The 22,825-nt window shown below is 50.7% G+C and overlaps 1 protein-coding gene across 2 annotated transcripts in view; it reads left to right on the plus strand.

Annotated features, from left to right (window-relative positions):
* The window catches only part of MGAT5B (alpha-1,6-mannosylglycoprotein 6-beta-N-acetylglucosaminyltransferase B), a 69,839-nt gene that overhangs the window by 42,546 nt on the left and 4,468 nt on the right, over positions 1–22,825 (plus strand). Inside the window, exons 9-17 of one of the 2 annotated variants that reach the window (XM_030506501.2) lie at positions 6,687–6,818; positions 7,700–7,833; positions 8,545–8,675; positions 9,301–9,306; positions 11,350–11,505; positions 12,772–12,918; positions 14,935–15,051; positions 21,135–21,209; positions 21,666–21,940. In XM_030506501.2, coding sequence (XP_030362361.1) covers positions 6,687–6,818; positions 7,700–7,833; positions 8,545–8,675; positions 9,301–9,306; positions 11,350–11,505; positions 12,772–12,918; positions 14,935–15,051; positions 21,135–21,209; positions 21,666–21,940 — 1,173 coding nt within the window. The remainder of the gene's footprint in view (positions 1–6,686; positions 6,819–7,699; positions 7,834–8,544; positions 8,676–9,300; positions 9,307–11,349; positions 11,506–12,771; positions 12,919–14,934; positions 15,052–21,134; positions 21,210–21,665; positions 21,941–22,825) is intronic. The other variant, XM_030506503.2, reaches the window with a different exon arrangement.

A 22,825-nucleotide genomic window follows, 5' to 3' on the forward strand; every position in this document is an offset into this window, starting at 1 on the left:
AAGGCTTGGGGCGTGGGGTTGTAGTGCTGTGAGCTGCTGGAGCCAGCAGGAGTATTGATCTCAGCAATGCTGAGAGGTGTTTTTTGCAATGGTCCCCTTGAAATTAACTTCTGATAAGGCAGGACAGAAAGTCGAAGAAAACAGGATTTGATTCCTCATGAGGTCAGAGCTTTACGAAGTGTTGTCGGAGCTTAATTGCTCTGGTGCCGAGTTCTGGACTCCTAATACAGGCCCTGGCAAGGCACTTGATTTTCAGCATGTGCTTGTATCCCGTGCTGGCAGCCCCTTTCCCTGCTGAGCAGTAGCTGTGGCCAGCGTGTGGTCTGGGCAACGGGCCACATTCTGCATGCCACGGCCAGCACCACCATGGCAGGGCCAGCATCATGGTGGGACAAAGCTGAGCACCTGCTGCCACCGCTCTCATCACAGACACCTTCCCACAGTCACCAAGGTGTATCCAGGCTGCACAAAGGGCTGTTCAGATGGAATCACCATGTCCAGACAAAGGTATTTCTAATGATTTCCTGGCAGATAAAAGCCATCTTTCTTCTTGCATATGTTCACGTGAAAACCTGCGCAGTGCCCAGGCTCCCGGCTTCACCTTCCCTAGCCAGTTGGCAAATACAGTCCTGCCATTGTGTGTGGAGCCAGGAATTCCTTGTGGAAACAGCCAGAAGTGACCTGCTGTGTGTGGTCCTGATGGAGCTGTGTGGTGTGACTGTGGGATTTATCAGCTCCACACTGGTGGGGAGGAAACCTCAGTCTTTAATCACATGTTCCCATTACTGGAGAGCGAGTGTTGCTGTAAGCTGTTAGGGCTGCTGGGTTGTTCTTTTTCTGGCCAGGCTTTGATGTTCATGTGTGGCATGGTTATGTGTAGGATATTGCGAGCTTCAGAAAAGCTGGATGTTTGGTTGCAGGTCTCAGTGGGAGCTGAAGATGATGCCCCTGATTGTAGGTACTCAACCACTGCAAACCCTTGCAAAAACAGAGACCACGGAATCCCAGACTGGTTTGTATTGGAAGGGACCTTCAAGCTCCTCCAGTTCCAACCCCCTGCCACGGGCAGGGACACCTTCCACTAGAGCAGGTTGCTCCAAGCCCCTGTGTCCAACCTGGCCTTGAACACTGCCAGGGATGGGGCAGCCACAGCTTCTCTGGACACCCTGTGCCAGCGCCTCAGCACCCTCACAGGGAAGAGCTTCTGCCTCAGAGCTCATCTCAGTCTCCCCTCTGGCAGGTTAAAGCCATTCCCCCTTGTCCTGTCCCTACATGTGCTTGTAAAAAGCGCCTCTCCAGCTTTCTTGTTGGCCCCTTTAGGCACTGGAGATGATGGAGACTAAACCAAGAGGTTACACAAATGCTGGACACACCACTGTGTGTCTGGGCTTTATTGGGTTCTCCAGTCTGTAGTTTAATTGGGACACATTTCCAGCAGACACATCTTACTTAGGGAATGGGTTAGGCAGACAGCCGGGATGCCGGATGGGTGGAAATCAGCTTTGTTGTAGTGGTACCCGTGAAGATTGGCTAAAGTTGTCTGTTCATTTTGGGCTGCTGGAGCAGTTGGGACAGGACGGGACATCCCATCTGCCTGAGGGTCTGCCCAGGCACCATGAGCATGTGAGTGCTCAGCTGCTGCTGCTCCCCAGAGGAGCCCAAGTATTTATTTCCCTTTCTTGGGAAGTTTCTTCATTACTTGCTGAATTTCTGACCTGGAAGAGCTGTTTGCTCTGGTACCCTCCTGTGCATCTTCAGGGGCTGACTCTGCCCAGCCAGGAGGGCATCTCTCATCAGAGCATCATGGATCCCATCACCTCCCCTGCTCCTCCTCCCCTCTTCACCCAGGTACCACTGCCTGCAGAGTTGCAGCCATGTAGTTCTGCAATTAAAAGCCAGGTACATTGAAAGGAGACTGCAAAAGCTGCTCCGTTTAATTCCAGCAGCTTCCCAGCACCTCTGAGGAGGCAGCTCAGAGCTTTGCTGGCAGCAGCTATTGGAGGAATGGGGATGAGCTGCCCTTCTGTGGTGAGGAGGGGCTGAGAGGGATTTCTGCCACCTTTGAGAGCTTCATTTTGTAGGAGAGGAAGGTGCATAAATGAGCAGGAATTACCAGGCTGTTAAATTGTGCTCCTTCATGAAATATGTTTATTTTGTAGCCGAATGACAACTCGCTCACTGGCTTCTTCGCTATTGCAGAAACCTCTGCTTTGTCACACAAAGGTTATCATAACCTTATAAATTGCTGGGTAGTTTCCGTAGGTGACAGAAGGTTATGCCTGGAATGTGGGGAGGGTTGATCTGGAATGGCAAGATCAAGGAGGATGGAGGTTTCAACACACCCAGAGGTGCTCCAACCAGGAGTGCCTGGATCAAACCCAGATTCAAGCAGGACTCTTGACTCCCCATTTCTGGAGGCTTTCAGTCTCCTTATGGATGCAAAGCATCCAGCAGTCTTCACTCCACATGGCTTATCTTTGCAGCCCAGACAAAATGCCTTCCCATGGAACTCCCTGCAGATGGGATCTCCTGGCAGAGCCCTGCCTGGACTCGCTGGAGCTGCTGCTGCTCAGATGAGCAGCAAAACCTCAGTATTAGCTGTCTTCTGGGGACGTGCTGCAAAGGCTTCCAGCAAGGGTTGTATCCTGCCATGACAGGAAAACAGGGTTTTGTTGGACCTCAGTTATACATACATTGATTGCTGAACTTCTCCTCCTGGATGGGTAGGGCTGTGTCATACAGGATCGATGATGGGCCAGAGAAACAGTCCAGATATCCATCGCAAAAGTAAAACCAATGCAGATGGCTTGAAATTGCTTGAAAAACCTCGCTTTTGAGGTCATCATGTCCCTTCTGGCAGGAGAAAGGGCTGGGAGCAGCGTCTAGGCAGTGGGCATTCATCTCCTGGGCTCTGGTTTGCGCTTTAAATTGGCTGTGATGGGCTTCTTGTAGACCCCTGGGAGCATCTTGGGCTCCTTTCATCCCCTGGATAATGGCCATGTGCTTGCTGGGCTCTTGTAGACAGGGAGAAGCCAAGGGAACAGAAAGGACATAGCTGTGCTGCAGTCTGCCTTGATGACAGCAGATGCGGGCAGAGAAGATGCAATTAAATATAATATAGGCTATTGGCCCAGCCTGCCAGCAGATGCCCACGAGATCCATTTAGTGCTGGACTTTTGAGCCCCAGGAGTGATAACGTGGAAGGAAACGGGTTAATTTGAAAATGGGTCAACGGGATGTAAAGATAACCCTGCAGTCATCTGATTTCCTAGAGCCTGCACTGCGCTGGGGAGGGGAATGCGTCCCCTGGTTGATTAAAGTACCTATAAGGGGAAAATAGCAGGACAAGAAGCTGCTGTAGATTTATTCTGGAGTAGGCACAGCTGGTGGAGGCAGCTGGTGCAGAGGCGAGCACGGCGCCTGCATCCGCTTGGATTGAAGCTGCTTCAGATGCTGCCTCCAAAGAGGAATGAGGGCTGAGGCGATGCGCCAATCTGGGATGGCAGCATGGGACCCCGGAAGTGCTGAGCTGGTGGCCATCCTTGGCTGGTCTGGGAAGGGAGGTTCCTCCAGGAGCTGGGATCAAGCAGTTCAACCCCAAATCTCTTGGCTGCACTGGCTGAGGAGGAGGCATTTGAGCTCATCAATTTTATTTGCGTAATTTCAAGCGCCATTAATAGTACATGGCACGAGGAAAAATCAGGGAAATTGCACTCCAACCATGAGTGAAATTGGGTTTAGTAGAAAATTAGTTGACTTAACTGGCAAATGATGAAAGCTTGAATAAAGAATGTTTAAATAAGGAGGAATGATAAAAAAATCCACACCCTTCCCCCACTTGGAGGTGCAGCCTGGATTTGCATGAACAGAATATTAAAGTGGTTATAAAGTGTTTAGGAAGGATAAGGGGGTAAATGAGAGAGATGCTCTGCTTCAAAGACACCAGTCCTGCTTTTAGAGCTACTCCAGGGAGTGTAAATGGACGTGGCAAGTCCTGAGCACCCGGAGAAGGGACGTGTGGCAGATCCTAGTGATGAGGGGACCTGCTTTACCTAACCATTGGAAAGGCTTTTTGGAGGCTTCAGTATGAGATACACTAATTGTCACCTGCAGCCCCTTGTCAAGCTTGGTTAGGGCTTTCCAAAATTACAGGTGATTTTGTAATGCAGCAGCCTAGGTGATGGGTACCAGCTAGAGGATGAGGTATGCTCCAAGAGATGTGTTACAGTTGGAGGGTTTGGCTGATGAGCAAGGAGAAAGCAGTATGTATGTGAGCAAATGTGATGGTTAGTATTGTATCTCTGTAAAATTCTGGCTTAAAAATCCCCCTTCGGCCTCCCCGGGAGGGGTGGCTCTCCTTGTTGCCCTATTTATCACACTGAGGTGGTTTTGGGGGTGAGAGCCTTTCCATTCGTGCCACCTTCCCAATGAGCCATGTCACGTAAATTGAGCATAAAAGTGATAAAACTGCAGCATGTTTGCCCTGCGGCTGACCCAGGCAGGTGCCCTGAGCTCATATCCCTTGTGACAAGAGCAATGAAGCAGCTGCAAATGCAGCTCTTCACCTTCAGTTGAAATCCAGTGTTTTTCCTGGCTTTGGTGAGTGATGTGGTTCCACGTTTAGTCACTCTCTGGAGTCATGGTCAGGGTTTTGGGATGACCCTTCACTAGTCTCAAGTTGGGATGGGGCTGGAAGAAGGATCGTGGTGTCCAGTGCTCAAGGGCTTGCAAGCCATATCAGAAGAAGAGAGACATATGGTCAGGAGCAGATCAAGAGCCCTTTATTGTATGTGTAATAGCCAACCAATTTCAGTGACTACATATGATCCCTTTTGCTGATGTTGGTGAAGACTAGGGAGAGATTGCAGAGCAAATGCTTGTGATAACTCTATCACTTGGCTGTTCCTTGGGTGAGAGAGCCATGGATTTCCTCTGCATCAGCCATAGGATCAGAAGATGAAATGCTGTTTGTAGTCATAAGTCTGGGTAAGGGATGAGGACCTAAATGGAAGTGCTCCTCAGAGGATGGACCCTTGGACTGTGGGCTCATTTGAGCTTCAGGTGAGCAACAGATAAAACCCATGGGCTGGTAGGAGGATTCTCAGGTTCAGAAAGGGAAATGCAGAGAAATTAGGAGAACCAGTAAGAAAGGTCATGTAGAGGGAAAGCTCCAAAGCTTGGGAATGTAAAACCTAGCTGGACTTTCTATTCCTAAGGAAAAGGAAAACACAGGGATGGCTGGGATAAATTCCCATCTCCACATAGGTGCTAGGAGTAAGTGAAGAGCCCAGAAGAAAACAAAGACAGACATCTTGGCAGACAGGAGCTAGAGGGTGAGATTTCACACTGTCTGAGCTCTGGCTTGCAAAGTAAAACAGACATTCCTCAGCCCTGTCAGAAGGACTCAGAACAGAACATAGAGATGAAATGGTGGGAGTGGGGCAGAGCCAGGGTGGACCGAATCAGGTCAACATCTTGGATTTCCATGAGGATGTTGCTGTTGCTCTTTGAATGTGAGCAGGGTTATGAGGGTGAGGATGAGGAAATAGTCTTCAAGAAGAAAGAAAACCACAAGAACATTGGAAGCGAGAGTGGATCATTTGTATTTCTGAGCAAACTGGCACTCGAATCACAAGTACATGTAGCAAGGATTTTTGAGCAACCTGCTGAAGCTGGAAGGTGTCACAGGGCTTTTTTTTCTGAGAAGGAAGAAACATGGTCCAGACAAGCAGATGGGCTGTCAGGCTGACATCAGTGGTACACTTAGCGCAACAGCTTTGGAGAGAAGGATTCATCAATTCACAGAGGTAATTGAAAATAGAAGGAGACATGTCACAGGTTTACCAGCCTTGTATCATGACAGATTAATCACACATCACCCTGCCAGCAAGGTAACTGATGAACTTGATAAAGAGATTGCTGTTGATCTAGTTTATCTGGACTTTCATAATGCATTGTAGCTGCTGGAGCAGGGAAGAGGGGCTGAGTATGGCTGTTGTAAGGAACTGGCTGAAAACTCACTGAGTGAGACCCAGGGTCAGGCTGCTCTGGCTTTGTGGAACTGTTCATAAACGGGACAAAAAGTGAGAAATGTTAATGGAATGTGCACAACATCCGAGGACAGGCAGTGTCCCTAGAGTCAAGGAGAATCTGAGGTGCTCTGGGATGTGGTGGGTACCTGTAAGGACTGGAGTGAAAGAAACAGTGGATGGTGTGTGCTGGGAGAGGTATGGGGCTGGGAACACAGAGATCTTGGCTAAGCTGGGAGCCTTGCAGGCAGGGAGGAGGGGGAAGATGTGGCTTCACAAGTCTGTCACTGATGTGACTGCAATGAAAGCAAACGAAATCTGGTGTCTGCAATGAGAGAGGTCCAGGGGAATGTGTGTGTTGAATGAGAAGCTGGTGAGCCTTGGCTGGGAATGCTGTGCAAAACCCTCATCTTCCACATGGGAGGAGCAGGAACCCAGCTGGAGCAAGTGCGAAGATGGGGGGGGGACTAGGGCTCACTAAAACCTCAGAATTTTGGCCCATGAAATAAAGACCAGAGAGAAGAGAACCATCTGTATCCCCTCTCCATCAGCCAGGGAGCTGGTTGATGGTCCCTGTTAACTCCCAGCAGGGAAATGAGTGTTTGTGTTGCAGGGCTGTCATGGTGCCGAGGTCTGACCCCTCCTGTTTCTCCCCAGTCACTTAGGGGTGCCTCCAGGACGGGGAAACTGCCCCTTGACCAGTCCTTTACCTTTTGACCTGATCTACACTGACTACCACGGTCTTCAACAGATGAAGCAGCACATGGGGCTCTCCTTTAAGAAATACAGGTGAGCAAAGCCTCCTCCCTTCTCTTACTTTCTATTACATTAATTAGCAAGCAGAGAGTAATGCTAATGACATTGAAGGATAGTCCCCATGTCCAAAGAGTCAGATCTTTTGATTTTTGCCTGGCTCTGCCTTGATGTGCCCCCCGTTATCATGGCATGAGGTGTTCTGCTCACTCTGGAGCCTCACATGTTTAAGATAAAACCTCATTAAAAGAGACTGAATTGGGAAAAGAAATCCCTGCATGTGCCTGCAGTGTGTGTGTGCTTCCACGTACCGTGCCCGCAGTCTGCAGCCAGGGGTGGCCACACCACAGAGGAAAGCATGAGCCTTTTGTATTTGCAAGCAGCCCCATCCCTGGCTCTGTCGGCATTAAGAAAAATATCATCCCCTGGTACATCACCAGCCAGGAAAATATGCAATTTAATTTACTGCTGATAGTCCTGCTATTTATTTTGTTTTCTCCCATCTCTTCCACTATCCTACACAATTTTGTTAGAGAGAAAAATGACAAGTGGTGTTATTGCTTTTATTATAAATACATTTGCTCTTGCATTCAGCTTGTTTTGCTCTTCCCTTGCTTGATGTTCCCCTCCTCAGTCTTGTGCTGGTAATGCCTGCCTCAGCATTCCTGGGATACTGGGAAAAGCATGAACAAGTCTTCAGGAGAGGCATCATTCTCCTGACTAGAAGGGAGATGAAAGCCCACAAGTGGAAATTGCTCCTTACAGGAGGGAGCAGTGGGTTGGGAAGAGCTGCTTGGGATGTTCCTGCACCCTCTGCTCAGGGAGCGGACAAGGGACGAGCTGCTGGAGGACACCACATATCCTTGGTAGTGGGACTTGCTCAAACCAAGGTCTCTGGGTCCTCTTCTCTCTCCCAGATGCCGTGTCCGGGTCATCGATACCTTTGGGACGGAGCCGGCATACAACCACGAGGAGTACGCCACGCTGCGCGGGTACCGCACCAACTGGGGCTACTGGAACCTGCAGCCCACCCAGTTCATGACCATGTTCCGTAAGTGGGGCATGGGGACACGGTGGGGAGCTTTTGGGTGCTCACAAGCACTGCAGAAGCAGGTCTCACCTCCATCAGGAGGTGATGCATGGGTAGTGCTGTCCTCCCCGGCTCCACTCCTGCTTCCTCCTGCCTGCCAGTGGTTCTCAGATCTGCTTGGCCATCTCTTGGCTATAGAAATGATCCAGGGAGAGAGACCTGGCTTCTTCCTCTGCAATGGATTGCTGGCTCCAGCACAGTCATGGCCAAACACAGGGCACAGTTAGGAGCTTCCAGGTCCTGGGAGGGGAAAGCTTTGCAACCTTGGTTGCAAAGCCTGGTTTTAGTTCATCTGGGGTTCTACAGGTGAGAGGCAGCTCAGTGATTGGTATTTGCCTGTGGCATGGAAAGGAGATGTGCATGTCTGAAAGGAGTCCATGTCAGTGACCCAGGGTGCTGGGTGACTCAAATGTTGCTTTTTCCTGGATAAAGCCCATTTGGCAACCTTAAAAATGTCTTACTTCTTAAAAGAGTCGCTCAAGTGAGTTCCAAACCCTGTATTTTATGAGCTGCTTGGAGGGGGTTCCATGCCATTTTTCCTTCAAGCTCCAGCAAGGCTCTGGAGCTGGGCTCATCTCAGTCCCGTGCTGCAGTGGAGCTGCGTCCTCAACCCTGATGAGGTCCTAGAAAACATCTGCCCAGCCACATGTCTTCTCCTCTTGGTGTCCACAGCTCACACCCCCGACAACTCCTTCATGGGCTTCGTATCAGAGGAGCTCAACAAGACAGAGAGGCAATTCATCAAGTCCAACAAAGTGAGCAGCATGGCAGTGGTGTACGGGAAGGAGGCCAGCATCTGGAAGGTGGGTGCACCCAGGCAGGATGGGGCAGTTGTAGGCCAAGCTGTGAGGTAGTAGCAGCCTCTGGTTCTAACCCCGAGCTTTTGAGGCTCAGATCTCGGTGTGTCTGTAGAGAAACATCCTTGTCCCATTCATAGAGGGGAAGCTGAGGCTGCTGCAGTGATGTGGCATGTCCAGCACCTCCAGGCAAACAGGGAAAAGGCTGATGAGATCCCATCCCTTTTGCTCCGGGTGATGCTTCCTCCCAGCAGGCTGCTTAGACTGAGGATTTCACATCAGTCATTTTATGCAGTTGATTACAGTGATTGCTGTTTAGTGATGTCCTGTGCTATGATGGGGATGGTTGGTCTCTGCTTTCAAGTACCCTATGGAAAGAGGATATGCTGCCCTCCCATGCCTGTAATGCTGTAGAAGAGGGGTGGTCAACGCATGGGGCAATACCCCCCCAAAAGAAACCATGCCCCCTGCATCCCTATAGCAGCCAGAGGATATGTGTACACCGCCCTGTCTTACCCAGAGCTAGCCAGCTGATTTTCCTTCCAGGGCTTAGAAAAAAGGAGGTAATTCTTGCTGTCTCTTGATTTATTTCTATTTCTTTCCCTTTATGCACCACCTGGGGCTGCTCCAGTTGCAGGTACTGTACCACACACTGCTGGGCTTTACCTCTGCACATCCGTTCGCGAGAGAAGAGGTTTTGCTGGACTTTGCCTTGTTACAGGCTCAGTCCTCCTGAGCTGCTGGATCAATGCAATCTCCTCCCCATCCCCATCACCTCACAGGGATACCTGTGATGGGCCAGGATGCAGCCACATCTCCTGTTCACTGGTGTTTGTGGCTTTTCCATCACCTCTCGTGTCTGAGAGCAAACCCCCCAGCATCCAACTAGCTCGGGGTCTCCATAAACACCTACTAAAACTCACTACATCTCATTTTAGGGGAACTGTAGTATCTTGTCTTTATTTTCTCTCATTCCCCCACCCTTTCTTATCCAGAAATTCCATTTGAGCTTAGTTAGGTTAATTTGGGAAGGCACTAAAGAGACTTAAAAACTCAGACCAGACATTTCCCTCCACCCTTATTGCTACAAACATCCTTTTAGCCTGAATTCACAAACAGCATCAGTTTTCCTGAAACTGCATATTTGGGGTAGTTTATTACTGGGTAAAGGGGCTGGTTCTTGCTGGTCACTGTACTTTCAGGCCAGGCTGCCTGAGTATTGCTTTGTGTGATAAAATAAGCAGGAAGAGGAGCTTTTCCTTATTTTGAGTGATTTTGAGGTCTAGGAAGAAAAAAAGCTACCTCCATCTTCTGGAGCTAGGTGCTTATTTACAAGCATTGGACCAAGCACTGTCTCCAGAGCAGGATCTTTTTGACATTTGGGAACATTTCATGAAACATCCTTTCCTGCTATTTCTCATTTCCTACCCCTCTGAACTTCTTGCCTCTGGCTTACAACAGGAGCTGAAGTTTTAATAAGCTGGGAAAGGCTGTTTTCGTCAGATGCTGCCCACCTCCCATGGGTTAAAGCAGCTCAGATGCAGTGGTTGGAAGGGGGTCTCCTGTGCCAGCCCATCTTCCCAAGACCTTTGTGTTAGGGAATTGATATCCAGCTCCAGAAAGACCTTATAGAAGCTCCCAATGCCTAACAAGAAACCTGGAGAGGGGCTTTGGACAAGGGCCTGTGGGGACAGGCCAAGGGAAATGGCTTTAACCTGCCAGAGGGGAGATTGAGATGAGCTCTGAGGCAGAAGCTCTTCCCTGTGAGGGTGCTGAGGCGCTGGCACAGGGTGCCCAGAGAAGCTGTGGCTGCCCCATCCCTGGCAGTGTTCAAGGCCAGGTTGGACACAGGGGCTTGGAGCAACCTGCTCCAGTGGAAGGTGTCCCTGCCCGTGGCAGGGGGTTGGAACTGGGTGAGCTTGAAGGTCCCTTCCCACCCAAACCAGTCTGGGATTCTATGATATGTGACTGAAGGTAGAAATACAGTGTTGAGAGAGTCTTTAAGGCAACGTATGGACTTTTCTCAAATTTGCTGTTTATACCTCTTTATTCCCTCCTGGTCTCTGCTCTTCTGGGGCCTTTTGCAGCACTGGAACAACCTGAAAAAGCAGCATCCAAAGGATTCTGAACCACAAAGCCCTTTGTCTTTTTCCAAGCAAAAAATAATTCTGCAGTAGAGAAATTGTTCAAACGCAGGCTGCTTTGGAGAGCAAAAGGAAGAAAGCCTCCAAAAATAGAATACTATTGACCCCCTTAATGTTCCAGGTAGTGAAGCGGGATTAAGCCTGAGTGAGAAAGTCACAAAGACTTGTTGGAACAGGGGGACATTAGCAAGCTTTGGTCTTTGCAAACTTCCCTCTAAGTCCCATGAAACCTTTCATTCAGCAGCTCCAGAGTGGAATTTGCCCTTTAAGGTGGCAGGGAAGGCAGGGGCTGGAGGTGCTGGGTTCAGGGTGCTGGGTCCTGCAGCCATCCAGGCTCACTGGGAGTCTGGGGTGATCCAGGATGTGTGTCCGAGGGAAGCAGAGGGGAGGATGCAGGTTTTGCACTGCTGTGGGTTTGCTTAAAGCATCACAGGTGCTCCAGGACAGGAGTTTGAGAGTTAAATCTCCCTCCCATAACCATGGAGGGGGTCAGGTCCATCTTCTGGTGCAGTTCAGACCTCTGCCTTCCTCCCCAGGGCAAGGAGAAGTTCCTGGCCATCCTCAACAAGTACATGGAGATCCACGGCACGGTTTATTATGAGACGCAGCGGCCGCCCGAGGTCCCGGCGTTTGTGAAGAACCACGGGCTGCTGCCACAGCACGAGTTCCAGCAGCTGCTGAGGAAGGCCAAGGTGGGCAAGTGTCGTGGTTTGAGCACAGCCGGTAACTCAGAACCACACAGCCGCTCACTTATTCCCCCCTTCTTCCTTCCCCTGCTCCCGGAGAGATGGGGAAGAGAATCGGAAGAATGTAAACCCCACGGGTTGAGATAAGAGCAGTCCAGTAACTAAGGTATAATACAAAACTACTGCTGCTACCACCAATGGTAATAATGATAAGGGAAATAACAAGGGGAGAGAATACAGTTGCTCACTACCCGCTGACTGATACCCAGCCCGACCCAGCAGTGACCGATCCCTTCCAGGTAACTCCTCCCAGTTTCTATCCTGGGCATGACATGCTGTGGGATGGAATACCCCTTTGGCCAGTTTGGGTCAGGTGTCCTGTCTCTGCTTCCTCCCGGCTTCCTGCGCCCCTCCTCACTGGCAGAGCATGAGACTGAAAAGTCCTTGATTGGAGTAAACATTACTTAGCAACAACTAAAAACATCGGTGTGTTATCAGTGTTGTTCGCAGACTAAAGTCGAAAACACAGCACTGCACCAGCTACTAAGAAGGAGAAAAGTGACTGCTACAGCTGAACCCAGGACAGCAAGGGGCAGTGAGACAGATCCTGTTAACCAGCAGTAGTGAGGACTCAGCTGCCTTGAGAAAGAAAACCCAATTAAAGGAGGAGGCAGGTTGGGGAGAAGCTGTTATCTGCGCTCCTCCCAGGCACTATCAGCAGGGCTAATTAACTGGGAGCAGAGCAGAGCACATCCTTTCAAATGAGGATGTGTCTAATGAGTTTCTCCTTGCACACTGTCTTCAGATGGAGCACAAAGTTCCCTGATTAATTCATATATTGCTAAGGAGGGAGGGTTCCGCCTGCCCCAGCTGTGATAAGAAGTGGGATTCTCAGAGTGGGCGTGCAGGTTATGGGCACATCCTGGTCACCTTCAGCTCTGCCTGGGGGAGATGTTGATTCACCAGCCCAAATGGTGTTGGCAAAACAACAATATTTCTCCATACAAAACAAAAAGTGTTTCTCCATACAGGGCCAGTCATAACAATGGGGAACACGCAGCTCTTGATCACCCCATTGCCTTGCACAAGTGGGCTGTGAGCTGTGGGGCAGGGGGAGTTTTAGCACATGTAAACTACAGGGTGTAGAACCACGTGGAGCTGCCGTAGAGGCAGGATGAGAGCAGCACAGAGGGATAATGGTAGGTTACTTTGGAGACTACCCTATGGGGTTGGCCACATTTGCTCACTAGCACATGGGTTTCTCCTTTGCAGCTCTTCATTGGCTTCGGCTTCCCCTATGAGGGTCCTGCCCCACTGGAGGCGATTGCCAACGGCTGCGTTTTCCTGCAGGCGCGTTTCAACCCCCCGCACAGCTCCCTCAACCATGAGTTCTTCCGCGGGAAGCCGACGTCACGAGAGGCAAGTGTGGCAGGAGGTGTACGGATGGGCTGGATGGAACCACCCCCTTCACACCCGGGTGGGGGCCACCCCATGAAGGAGCGGTTGCTAAACTGAGGTGCTCCAGGGGAGCATCTGAGGCTGGAGCAGCTCTGCTCTGGAGCCAGGCTGAGAGAGCTGGGCTGGGGCAGCCTGGAGAAGAGAAGGCTCCTGAAGGGGAGACCTTAGAGCAGCTCCAGTGCCTAAAGGGGCTCCAGGAAACCTGGAGAGGGGCTTTGGGCAAGGGATGTAGGGACAGGACAAGGGGAATGGCTTTAACCTGCCAGAGGGGAGATTGAGATGAGCTCTGAGGCAGAAGTTCTTCCCTGTGAGGGTGCTGAGGCGCTGGCACAGGGTGCCCAGAGAAGCTGTGGCTGCCCCATCCCTGGCAGTGTTCAAGGCCAGGTTGGACACAGGGGCTTGGAGCAACCTGCTCTAGTGGAAGGTGTCCCTGCCCGTGGCAGGGGGTTGGAACTGGATGAGCTTTAAGGTCCTTTCCAACACAAACCAGCCTGGATTTCTATGAGATAATTTTCTTCTCCAAATGCAGAAGTACAGATACCTGCAGACGGGGTCCCCTCTCCCATCCTTGCGTTATCTCCATCTAAGTGCTTGGGTGCAAGGGGCCCTGCCATGGATTTGGGGTTGCAAAGGTGAAGGTGGTGCAGGAGACTTCTGCAAACCACAGACCACAAACCCCAACTCCTTCTCTTTCCCCATCAGCCCAGATCCACACACACCCCATACCCTGTTTCTAAACCAGGGTGATGCTCCCCTGTTCATCCTTCTGTAGACCCAGGGGACACCAGGACCTCGATGGTGTTGCAGGGGTATGAAATCCCTCCAGGCTTGACTGTCACTGGGAATTCGATCTAAATGAACTCTTTAAAAGTTAAAGGGTTGAGAAAATTGCCTCTTTTATTATTAATAAAGTAGATAATGCGGATAATGCAGAGCAATGCTCACTCTCACCAAGAAGGGCTTTGCTGCGGGACTGTGTGGCTCAGCCTTGCCGCAGCCCAGCTCAGCATCACCCACCACGGGGAGGGGGGTCCTGGGATGTCCTGGACCCCCATGTCTGTCCCATGCAACCCCTAATTAGCTGCTGATGTTATCCCCCATCCCGGCTGGGTGCTGTGATTGTATTTCAGCCCGGAGCCAGGAGGGAAGCTGGGGATGAGGGTTGTGAATTGCCCCAGGGTGTTTATACATTGAGGGGAAGGAGGTGATCCAACTGCCAGGGAAAAAGTGGGAAAGGATAGCAAGCTGGAGAATGAAATACAGAGCGAGCAGTGCTCTCCTCCTCCAGCTGGCAGGTTTTCAGGCTCCTCTTCAACACTTCATGGTGCCCCCGAAACACCTCCTCTGCTCAGCATCCTCTCACTTCCCTTTCCAAGAGGAGATCTGGGCTCTGGCTCTGCAGCAGCGTGGGGCTGAAAAGCCAGTTTAGGGGCTGAAACAAGAGGTAGATCCCCCAAAATCGCTCAGTGAGAGGCGGGTGACTGTGGGGTACCAGTGTGTGGGGGTGCTTGTGACATTGGGGTGATGCGGCTTCCAGCACTGCCAGACTTTCCCCAGCCTTTGGTGGTGATGGATTTTCTCTCTGCTTTGTTTCTGGAGCTGGCAAATCTGGGAGATATGGTGCCTTCACAGACCTTTGCTGGCTTGGTCTATTTTTGCCACTCCAGACCCGCAAATGGCTCAGGTCAAGGTTAAATTGTACCCATATTATGTAGGTACTTATGGCTGCAGAGATGATTTCAGTATTGATGGGAATGGGCATCCCAACCTAGTGGGAATTTTAGACCATCAGCCTGAGGTTGGGGGGCAGCTGGGTTCAGGGGAAACCTTTTTCCAGCACATCTCTGTGTGCAGTGGGTTAAAACCCAATGTGTCTCTGCCTGAGCCTGCTGCTCCTCTGCTGTGGTGGCTGTGGGTGGTAGACAGCAGCCGTTCTGGCAGGGACTGCAGAAACCAGCTCATTCTGCTGTGGTTTAGGTATCCTCCCAACACCCATATGCTGAAGACTTCATCGGGAAGCCACATGTGTGGACTGTCGACTACAATAACTCTGAAGAGTTTGAAGCTGCTATCAAAACCATCGTGAGGACCCAGGTATGGCTCAGAGGAGGTGGCCAGGCTGGCTTTGAAGGGATGAGTATTGGCAGCGGTTGCTGGTGCCTGATCCTCCCTTTTGAGTGTTCCTTCCTCGAGTGCTCCTTCGTTGCTTCCCCTTTGAAGTTACTTGCATGTGCAAGGCAGAGATCATCCTCTCATGTAGCTTCAGGGGGACACGTGCTCCCACCTTGCTTTGGTACTAAGCATCCTAGGTGTTTCCCCACAGCAGAACCATGAGTTTGAGGGATCTCTTGGGAATCCTCCAGGCAGATCTAAAGCAAGGGGAAGCTGAGATAAAGGAGATGAGGTTTGGGAGCAGAAGGCTGAGGTTGCTGGAAATGCTTGGCAGTTCTGGGACCTGGTGTGAAGCAAAGATAAATCCAGAGTGCATCTCCCTGCAATTACCCAGAGAGCTACAGACCTCTGCACCTACCATTTCCCCATTTCACTGTTCATCGTTGTCGTTAGGATCAAGCAAATCAACAGGAACAGCTCCAGGAGTTGCCTCTGTGAAGGATGAAGGGCTGTAAGGAAGGCAGGGATGCAGGGGCCCTCCAGGAAGGCAGCACTCCCGCTGCGCTTGCCCTGCAAATGCTTCCTCATGAATATTTCCCTCCTGCCCTGTGGCAGGAGCTTTTCAAGTTGTCCAAATTATTAAAGTCAATTTTCCTGGAGGGGAGAAAAGTGCTGATACCTGTTCTGCTTGCAATGTGCTTTGCGTTGGATGAGCTGTTTCCTCGTGAGGACAGTGATGCACTGGGAAATGGGGCTCTGCATCGAGCTTCACCGTGCTGGGTGGGATTTTGGGGTGGACAGGGGTGATGCTGGAGAGAGGGCTGCCATCCTTGCTTTCTCCTGCTTTAGAGGCTGCAGAGGTGGGTGTCTGTGACAGTTCGGGGACTTTATTCAGCTGATGTGGCCATGCCATCTGCCTGGGTCTTGTACCTTATTGTGGCTGATGGCCACAGCACTTCACCTCAAGCTGATTTTCTCTCTGAGTTCACAAAGACCGAACAAACCCAACTTAGGGAAACAGTTGTTGTTTTGCACATTCATTCCCATACCTCGATTAAAATGAAATTAAAAATCATTACCTCCCTGCTGCTGTGCTGCTGGGCCAGCTGTCAGCGCTTGACCCTCCACCATCTGGGCTGAAGAGATGGCCCCAAGGCAATGAGCTCTGTTTAGGAGAGAGAAGGGAATTTTCCCTTCTTCCAGAAAGGAGAAAGAAAAGAGTGAAGCCTGGTGCTATTAAAATAATTAAGGAATGATTGGAGAGTTCAGGGAAGGAGGGAAAGGGCTCTGCTGGCTCCTGAGCAGCTGCGTTGTGCTGCAGTGTCGATGTGCACCAGGTCATTTAGATGCTTAATGATAATCTCTGGTTAAAAATAAAAGGAGAAAGAAGGATTTTTAGGAGAAGATTTGGTGGTGTGATGGGCACCGGGCAGGAGGAGCCGGTGGGGGACCCGCTGTCTCCAGCATTGGGTGCTCACCCTGTGTGTGCCACCCATAGCTGCAGGACCAGGGACCCTCATCCCGAGGTCCCTCTGGCAGAGCATCCCAATTGCTGTATTTACCCTCTGCTGCTGGGAGGTTGAAATTGGCCTCCAGTGAGTAAAACCTGGTGCTGATGTCCTCCTTGCACTGAAAACGTGCAGTTGCTCTGCAGAGCAACTCCTTCCCACTAAGAAATGCATTGGGTTAATCCCACAGCTCACCTCCCTGGTTTTGTTTTAAAGATATTCTATAAATCCTCCTGAAGCAGAGCAGGGAGTGAATGTGAATAACTTACAGCAATTTCTTTCTTTTCCCCCTTTTCCCCCCTTTTTGTCTTTTAAATAGAAAGATTTGCTTTATTAGAGATGCTGTCAAGGCAATTAAGCCAAAAAATTGACCACCTTAGAGGTTTAAAAGCCTTATTATGGTCTTTGGCTTCAGGAATCCCTTGGTATCTTGTCTTTAAAATGCTGTTTGTTACAGCAGAGGAATGGAAAACAAGGGCGTTACCAGGAGGAGCAGCAGAAAACACAGGGGCTGGGCAGTTTAGTGTTGCTGTTCCCACCCAGGTCCTGGAGCCCAGAGAAACTACCTTACTGACTCCCTTTTTTTCCCCCAAAAGCAAAAATGGGGTGTTCTGTTATCAGAATGTCTAACAAATTTGTCTATGTTTCTGAATAACCACCATCAATTTAATTTTTTTCAGTCAAAACATTTCATTTCAGCATTACTGGAGTGAAACAACATGGTTTTGTTTCCCATCTGCCTGCCTTTAAAAATACCCTGCCAGTTTATTGAAAGGAAGGCTTGTATCCGAAATGATGCATTTCACCACCCCAAACAGATTGCCAAACCTGAAACACAGCATTTTTTCCCCTCCCAATGGGTGGAAATATTAGAAATTGAAAACTGACCTGAAGCAGATTTTGTTTCTTTTTTCCAAGCAAAACTCAATAAAACATTTTTGGGGATATGAGGTGTTGTGGGAAGCTGTGAGATGTCTCCTTTGCTTTGCCACCAGCTTTTCCTGGCAGCAGCCCTGCTGGGTGCTGGGAACCAGGGTGCTGGAAACCCCTCAATGGCTTTGGGAGGTGGTTTCCTGACCCCGGTAGTAGTTCTGCTCCAGCCGGGCTGGCAGAGCTTCCTTTGGTGTGTTCAGAGCTGGGCTGGCTGCTGTATTAGTGCAAATCAAGCAGTTGATATGCAGCCAGCGTCCTTCACCAACCTAGATTTGCTTAAAAGAAACCTGTTCCTTCTGGACAGAGATCTGAGTCACGGCTTAGACATGGCTTGGGTTTGCAATATGGGTTTTCTCCCCCAAGAAAAGCCCTTGTGTTCTCATCCCTCATCCTTTTGAATGTGGCATCTGCTCCAGGTCACCCTGCAAGTGCTGGAGAAGGTTTTTGGCAAGCTGTGCCTCTGCCATTCATCCCCCCTTGGAGCAGATTTGGGTTTCCCCCATGGCTTGCATCCCTCACCTATTTATAAGGAAAATTGAAATCATGGAAGCACAAAACCCCTCTACCCCAGAGATCAAAACCTAGTGCCGTCGCACAAGGCCAGGAGACAAATTGTGTCACCCTGGGAAAGGTGATGCTGGGAGGTTTGTCCCAGTGATGGATTACAGCCGTTAGCCAGGGGTTAGAAGCATCTAACTCTTGGAGAAGGAGAGAGGTTTGCAAGCAGCAGCATTTTCTTGGCCTTCAGCTTTTTCTATTGTCAAAAATAGTCCTCAGACAAGCAATTCAATAGTCCCAATATTCTGATGTAGTGAAGGGAGAAGGCTTCATTATATTAAAGTCAAATATACAGGAATATAATGGAAAATTATATATTTCAGACCATGCTTGAAAGAGTGGCATATTAAACATCACAGTGAAAATAGCTGGTTAAAATGTTCCCAGCCTGTGGTACGTGCCGGCAGAGAATTGCATTATTTTTCCTAGTTATTTGTCTGATGACATTTAGGTTTATTTTTTTTTTCCTCTTTCTTGTCCTTTTGAGAGAGGGAGACTTACTGCTCTCTTCAGCTCTGGGATTTCTGCTGCAGACTTAAAATCCAGGGCTCTCACAGCAGGGTCCCCATGGGGCACCAGTAACTCCCTGTTTGGCTGATGGAGAGCACTGGGCCTGGAGAGCTCTGGGGCTGGAGAGCTCTGGCCCTGTGTCCCCCACTGATGCCCAGGGGAAAGAATGGCAAAGTCCATCTTCATCAACCCCTCTGCTCCCTCCTGTGCATCCCAAGCATGGCTCCACTGGGCAGTGGGATGCAGTGGTGCTCGCCTCAGATCCTCCTCCTTCCTCCCAGGGCTCTGGGGAGATGCTGAGCTCCCAGCAAGGGGAGTGACGTTAACGCTGTGGCTGTCAAGGAGGCCAAGCCTGTCGGATTTTTAATTAAACAATTATCTTCTTGAAATTGGCATTTTTCTGTCAGGGGACCCAAGCTGAATCCCAGCGAGTCTGGGAGAGGGAAGCAGTGAGGAGCAAGAGCCTTTGGGGGAGCCCTGGAGGGGAGAGGGGCACATGGGGGTGCGGGGCCTGGAGGCTCAGGAGCTGCAGTGGGTTCTGACCGCAGCCTCCTGATGCCTTTAGACCTGATAGGGCTCCGGGAAGCCTGTGGGCAGGTGGGCTTGTGCCTGGAGCATCACCTCTGGGTACACATGCAGACAGAAACAAGGAGGTTTTCTGCCTCCACCCTGCTGTGGATGTGCTGCATCCCACTGGTTACCACAGGGGTGTTTTGGGGTACAGAGGCTGTTTTATGGAATTACATCTGCACCTTGTCTGGGGATAGGGGTCCTGAGAAAAGCCTCCAGCATTGAAGCCACAAAAGCAATGGTAAGATGAGCAAGGGGTTGTTTGTCTCCCCCAAATCAGTGCCATGCAGCACCCACCCCCTAGCTCAGGCTTTGTGTGACTGAAATGAGAGGTTTTGCTTTGTGGAGGGCTCTGCCCCAGTTAACTGAGCGCCCATCAGCAATGCAGAGGCAAGAGCGGTGCCTGTCATTGTGTCAGCCCTGATTAGTGTGCACATCTGTAATTAGATGGAGCAACTGTGATTTCCAGCCTGGCTGAGATCTCAGGTAGGGTATTTCTGGCAGTGAGGTGCTTGGAGGGATCTACTTATCAGACTGAGCCTTTGAGCTTGGGTTTGACAGGTGCTTCAAAAAGTGATAGCTATTTTGGAGGTGCAGAGCTCAGAAAATAGAAGCAGCAGTGTTTTCCAGGTGGATTCTCTTTGGGGTGTTTTCGCTTATAATCCTTTTGCATGAAGCTCTGCAGAGATGCATGGGGGAAAAGGGGGTCCCAGGGCCATCCCCTTCCGTACACCAACATCCTGCTGCTCACATAACATCTCTCTGGCAAAATAAGGGAGCATGGAAAAATCTGTCTCCCAGGGCAGAAAGTTCCTTCAAAAATAATTTGTTCCAGAGGGAAGGGATGCATCAGTGATGCAGCCCTCATGGAAATGCTCTTCCAGTGGGGAGGTCACTGCTAACCCCAGGACAACGGCTGTGCACCGGCCCTGCTGGAGTGCAGGAGCCTGGCTGCCTGCTCCTGCCTGCTCTCCCTGGAACCTATGACACTGCTGTGCCAGGGACATGCCTGTTTTGGGGCATGCTGCTGAGCTGCTGCGCAAAGGAGGAGGTTTCCCATGCACGCAAGGATGACTTTCGGGACAGGGAGATGGGATGTCGGGAAGTCTCCCAGAGACCAGCAGCGTTTCATAACACACACTAAAAATACCCCGTGGTCTAAGTGCTGCTGGCTCTGTATAAATAGCAGTTACCAATATGGAGGTGCAGTGACAGCAGCATCAGTGTGGGCATCAATGTTTGCTCCATTCTGGTGTGCAGCCGAGTGCTGCCTCCCTGCCCCATCCCAGTGGGGAGGTCTGGGTCTGGGAGAGACACCAGCTTCCACCCCATCACAGCCATCAGCACTGGGCAGCAAACCTGCAGCAAAGTGGCAGTGGGAAAAGAGATTTGTTTCCATCTTCTTCAAGCATCTGAGGTTGTTTTACTGATCGATTTATTTGTGCACAGCCAGTCCCAGCCCTGGGCTTTCCACTGGCTGGTTTGGTGGGTCATAGCACTGGGGCAGCAAAACCTGGACCTCCCTCTGAGCAGGCAGAACTACTGCGATGCTCTTGCTTTGGATTATCATGGCATCTTTACCAGTCCTAACTCCTCCCCTGTATATTATAATTACTCCCTCACTCCTTGCCTGCAGCTGCAGTGTTTCTTGGGCTGAACCAATTCATACTTTAATTGGAAGTGACCTTTTGCATGAAAACTGATTTTTAATTTTATAACTTACCAAAAATGAAGAAAAGCAAGACTATAATGGAACAGGGTGACTTTATTTTCACCAGTACATGTGCTGAACCCAAATGAATCGTTCACCTCTTTCTGTAGCACTTTATGGCTTGTGGAGTTTTTCCAGTTCTATTTTTCTGCCCTGCTTCCTTTCATAGACAGACACGAGCTATGTGGGCTTCAGCGGGTGGGGAGAGCCATTGCCCAGGGGGAGGGCAAGACTGTCCCTGCTTCTTGCCTGCCCTCTGCTCTTCTCCTTCACAGGTGGACCCTTACCTGCCTTACGAGTACACCTGCGAGGGGATGCTGGAGCGGATCCATGCCTACATTCAGCATCAGGTTGGGACCATCCCTGTCCTCCCTGGGGAACCATCACTAACCTCCTATGGGTTCCTCTGGGCAAGTAACTGCTGACCCAGTGCAGGTCCCCAGCAAGGGACCCCAGGTCCCAGCCATGTGCAGCCAGTGACCTAACTGCAGAGCACACCAAGAGATGGGGAATAGGGGAGGTTTGTTGTGGTGCTGGAGGGTTGCTGTAGGGTCTCTGGGGGTGCTGAGACGGGCTCAAGGCCATTCTGCAGAGAATAAGGGAGCGCTGGGAGAAGAGAGAAAGAAGTGGCCTGCGCTTTCATCTCCTACAGCATGAGATGCCATCAATGCATGCGGGTGACCTCAACCTGAGGAGCAAACTCAGCAGCCCAAGTGTCCTCATGTCCCACGAGCAGCCTCCCTTCCCCATCCCCAACATCTCGCCGTGTTCCTCTGTGCACTGACCTATTGCTTCTTTCCCACTAGGATTTCTGCACCACGTTGTCCCCTCCTCTGCCTCCCAAGGCCAAGAGTCCTGCTATGCAAAGCCCTCCAAGCGTGCTAGTGCTGTCCCCCAATGCCACTCACCTCACGTGGTCCCCCAGCGCCAGCCGGGACCCCCGTGCCTGGCCGCCGGTGGACTCGCTGCAGGTGTGGGTGTCAGAGGCATGGCACTCGTGCACCGAGACGTGCCGGCGGCACGGGCTGGTCTGTGAACCCACCTTCTTCAGGTTCCTCAACAAGAAGGACGTGTTTCTACAGTGAGTTGTGACCTTCTCAGCAGGGGGGAGGGCCATCAGCCAGATGATGTTCTCTTTGCTCCCCCCATCCCCAGCACCCATTTTCCTTGTGTCCTCCCTGATGAATCCCATTGAGGTGCCTTTGTGCCCAAGATGATGTAGGCAGGGCGCTGCCTGCAAAGCAGCCCATTATCACAAAATCCTAGACTGATTTGGGTGGGAAGGGACCTTAAAACCCATCCAGTTCCAACCCCCTGCCATGGGCAGGGACACCTTCCACTAAAGCAGGTTGCTCCAAGCCCCTGTGTCCAAGCTGGCCTTGAACACTGCCAGGGATGGGGCAGCCACAGCTTCTCTGGGCACCCTGTGCCAGCACCTCAGCACCCTCCCAAGGAAGAACTTCTGCCCAAGAGCTCACCTCAATCTCTCCTCTGTCAGTTTAAAGGCATTGCTTTCATGTGTTGGCCTTGGCCAGCTTCATACTTCAGAAGGCGATGATAGCCTTTCCAGGCATGTTTCCGCATCTCTCCCATCCCATTCCTCTCCACCTCCTCCATGCTCTCTCCTACTCTCTCTTTTTTTATGTCTTTCTCTATAAAAGTGCATTTGGAACACAGAGCAGTGAAGTTTTAATGGAGTATAAATCTGCCACCGGGCTCTGTGCTGCTCTGCGGGCAATTAAAATGTGAGCATCACCATTGCTGTCAGGCAGGTGCTGTGAGTCCCACTGACATTTTTATATGATAAATTAGATTTCACTCTCTTCCCTCCATTCCCCCTCTCCAGACCTTAAACCGAGCTGCTCAGGGACTCATCAGTTGAGAGAGGTTACTGGAAGGGCAATGTCAGTGCTGCCACTCCATCTGAAGACATGGGCATGGGTGGGAGGAGCAGGATGCTGAGATC

The sequence above is a fragment of the Strigops habroptila genome, chromosome 14 (assembly GCF_004027225.2).
Source record: "Strigops habroptila isolate Jane chromosome 14, bStrHab1.2.pri, whole genome shotgun sequence".
NCBI lineage: Eukaryota > Metazoa > Chordata > Aves > Psittaciformes > Psittacidae > Strigops > Strigops habroptila.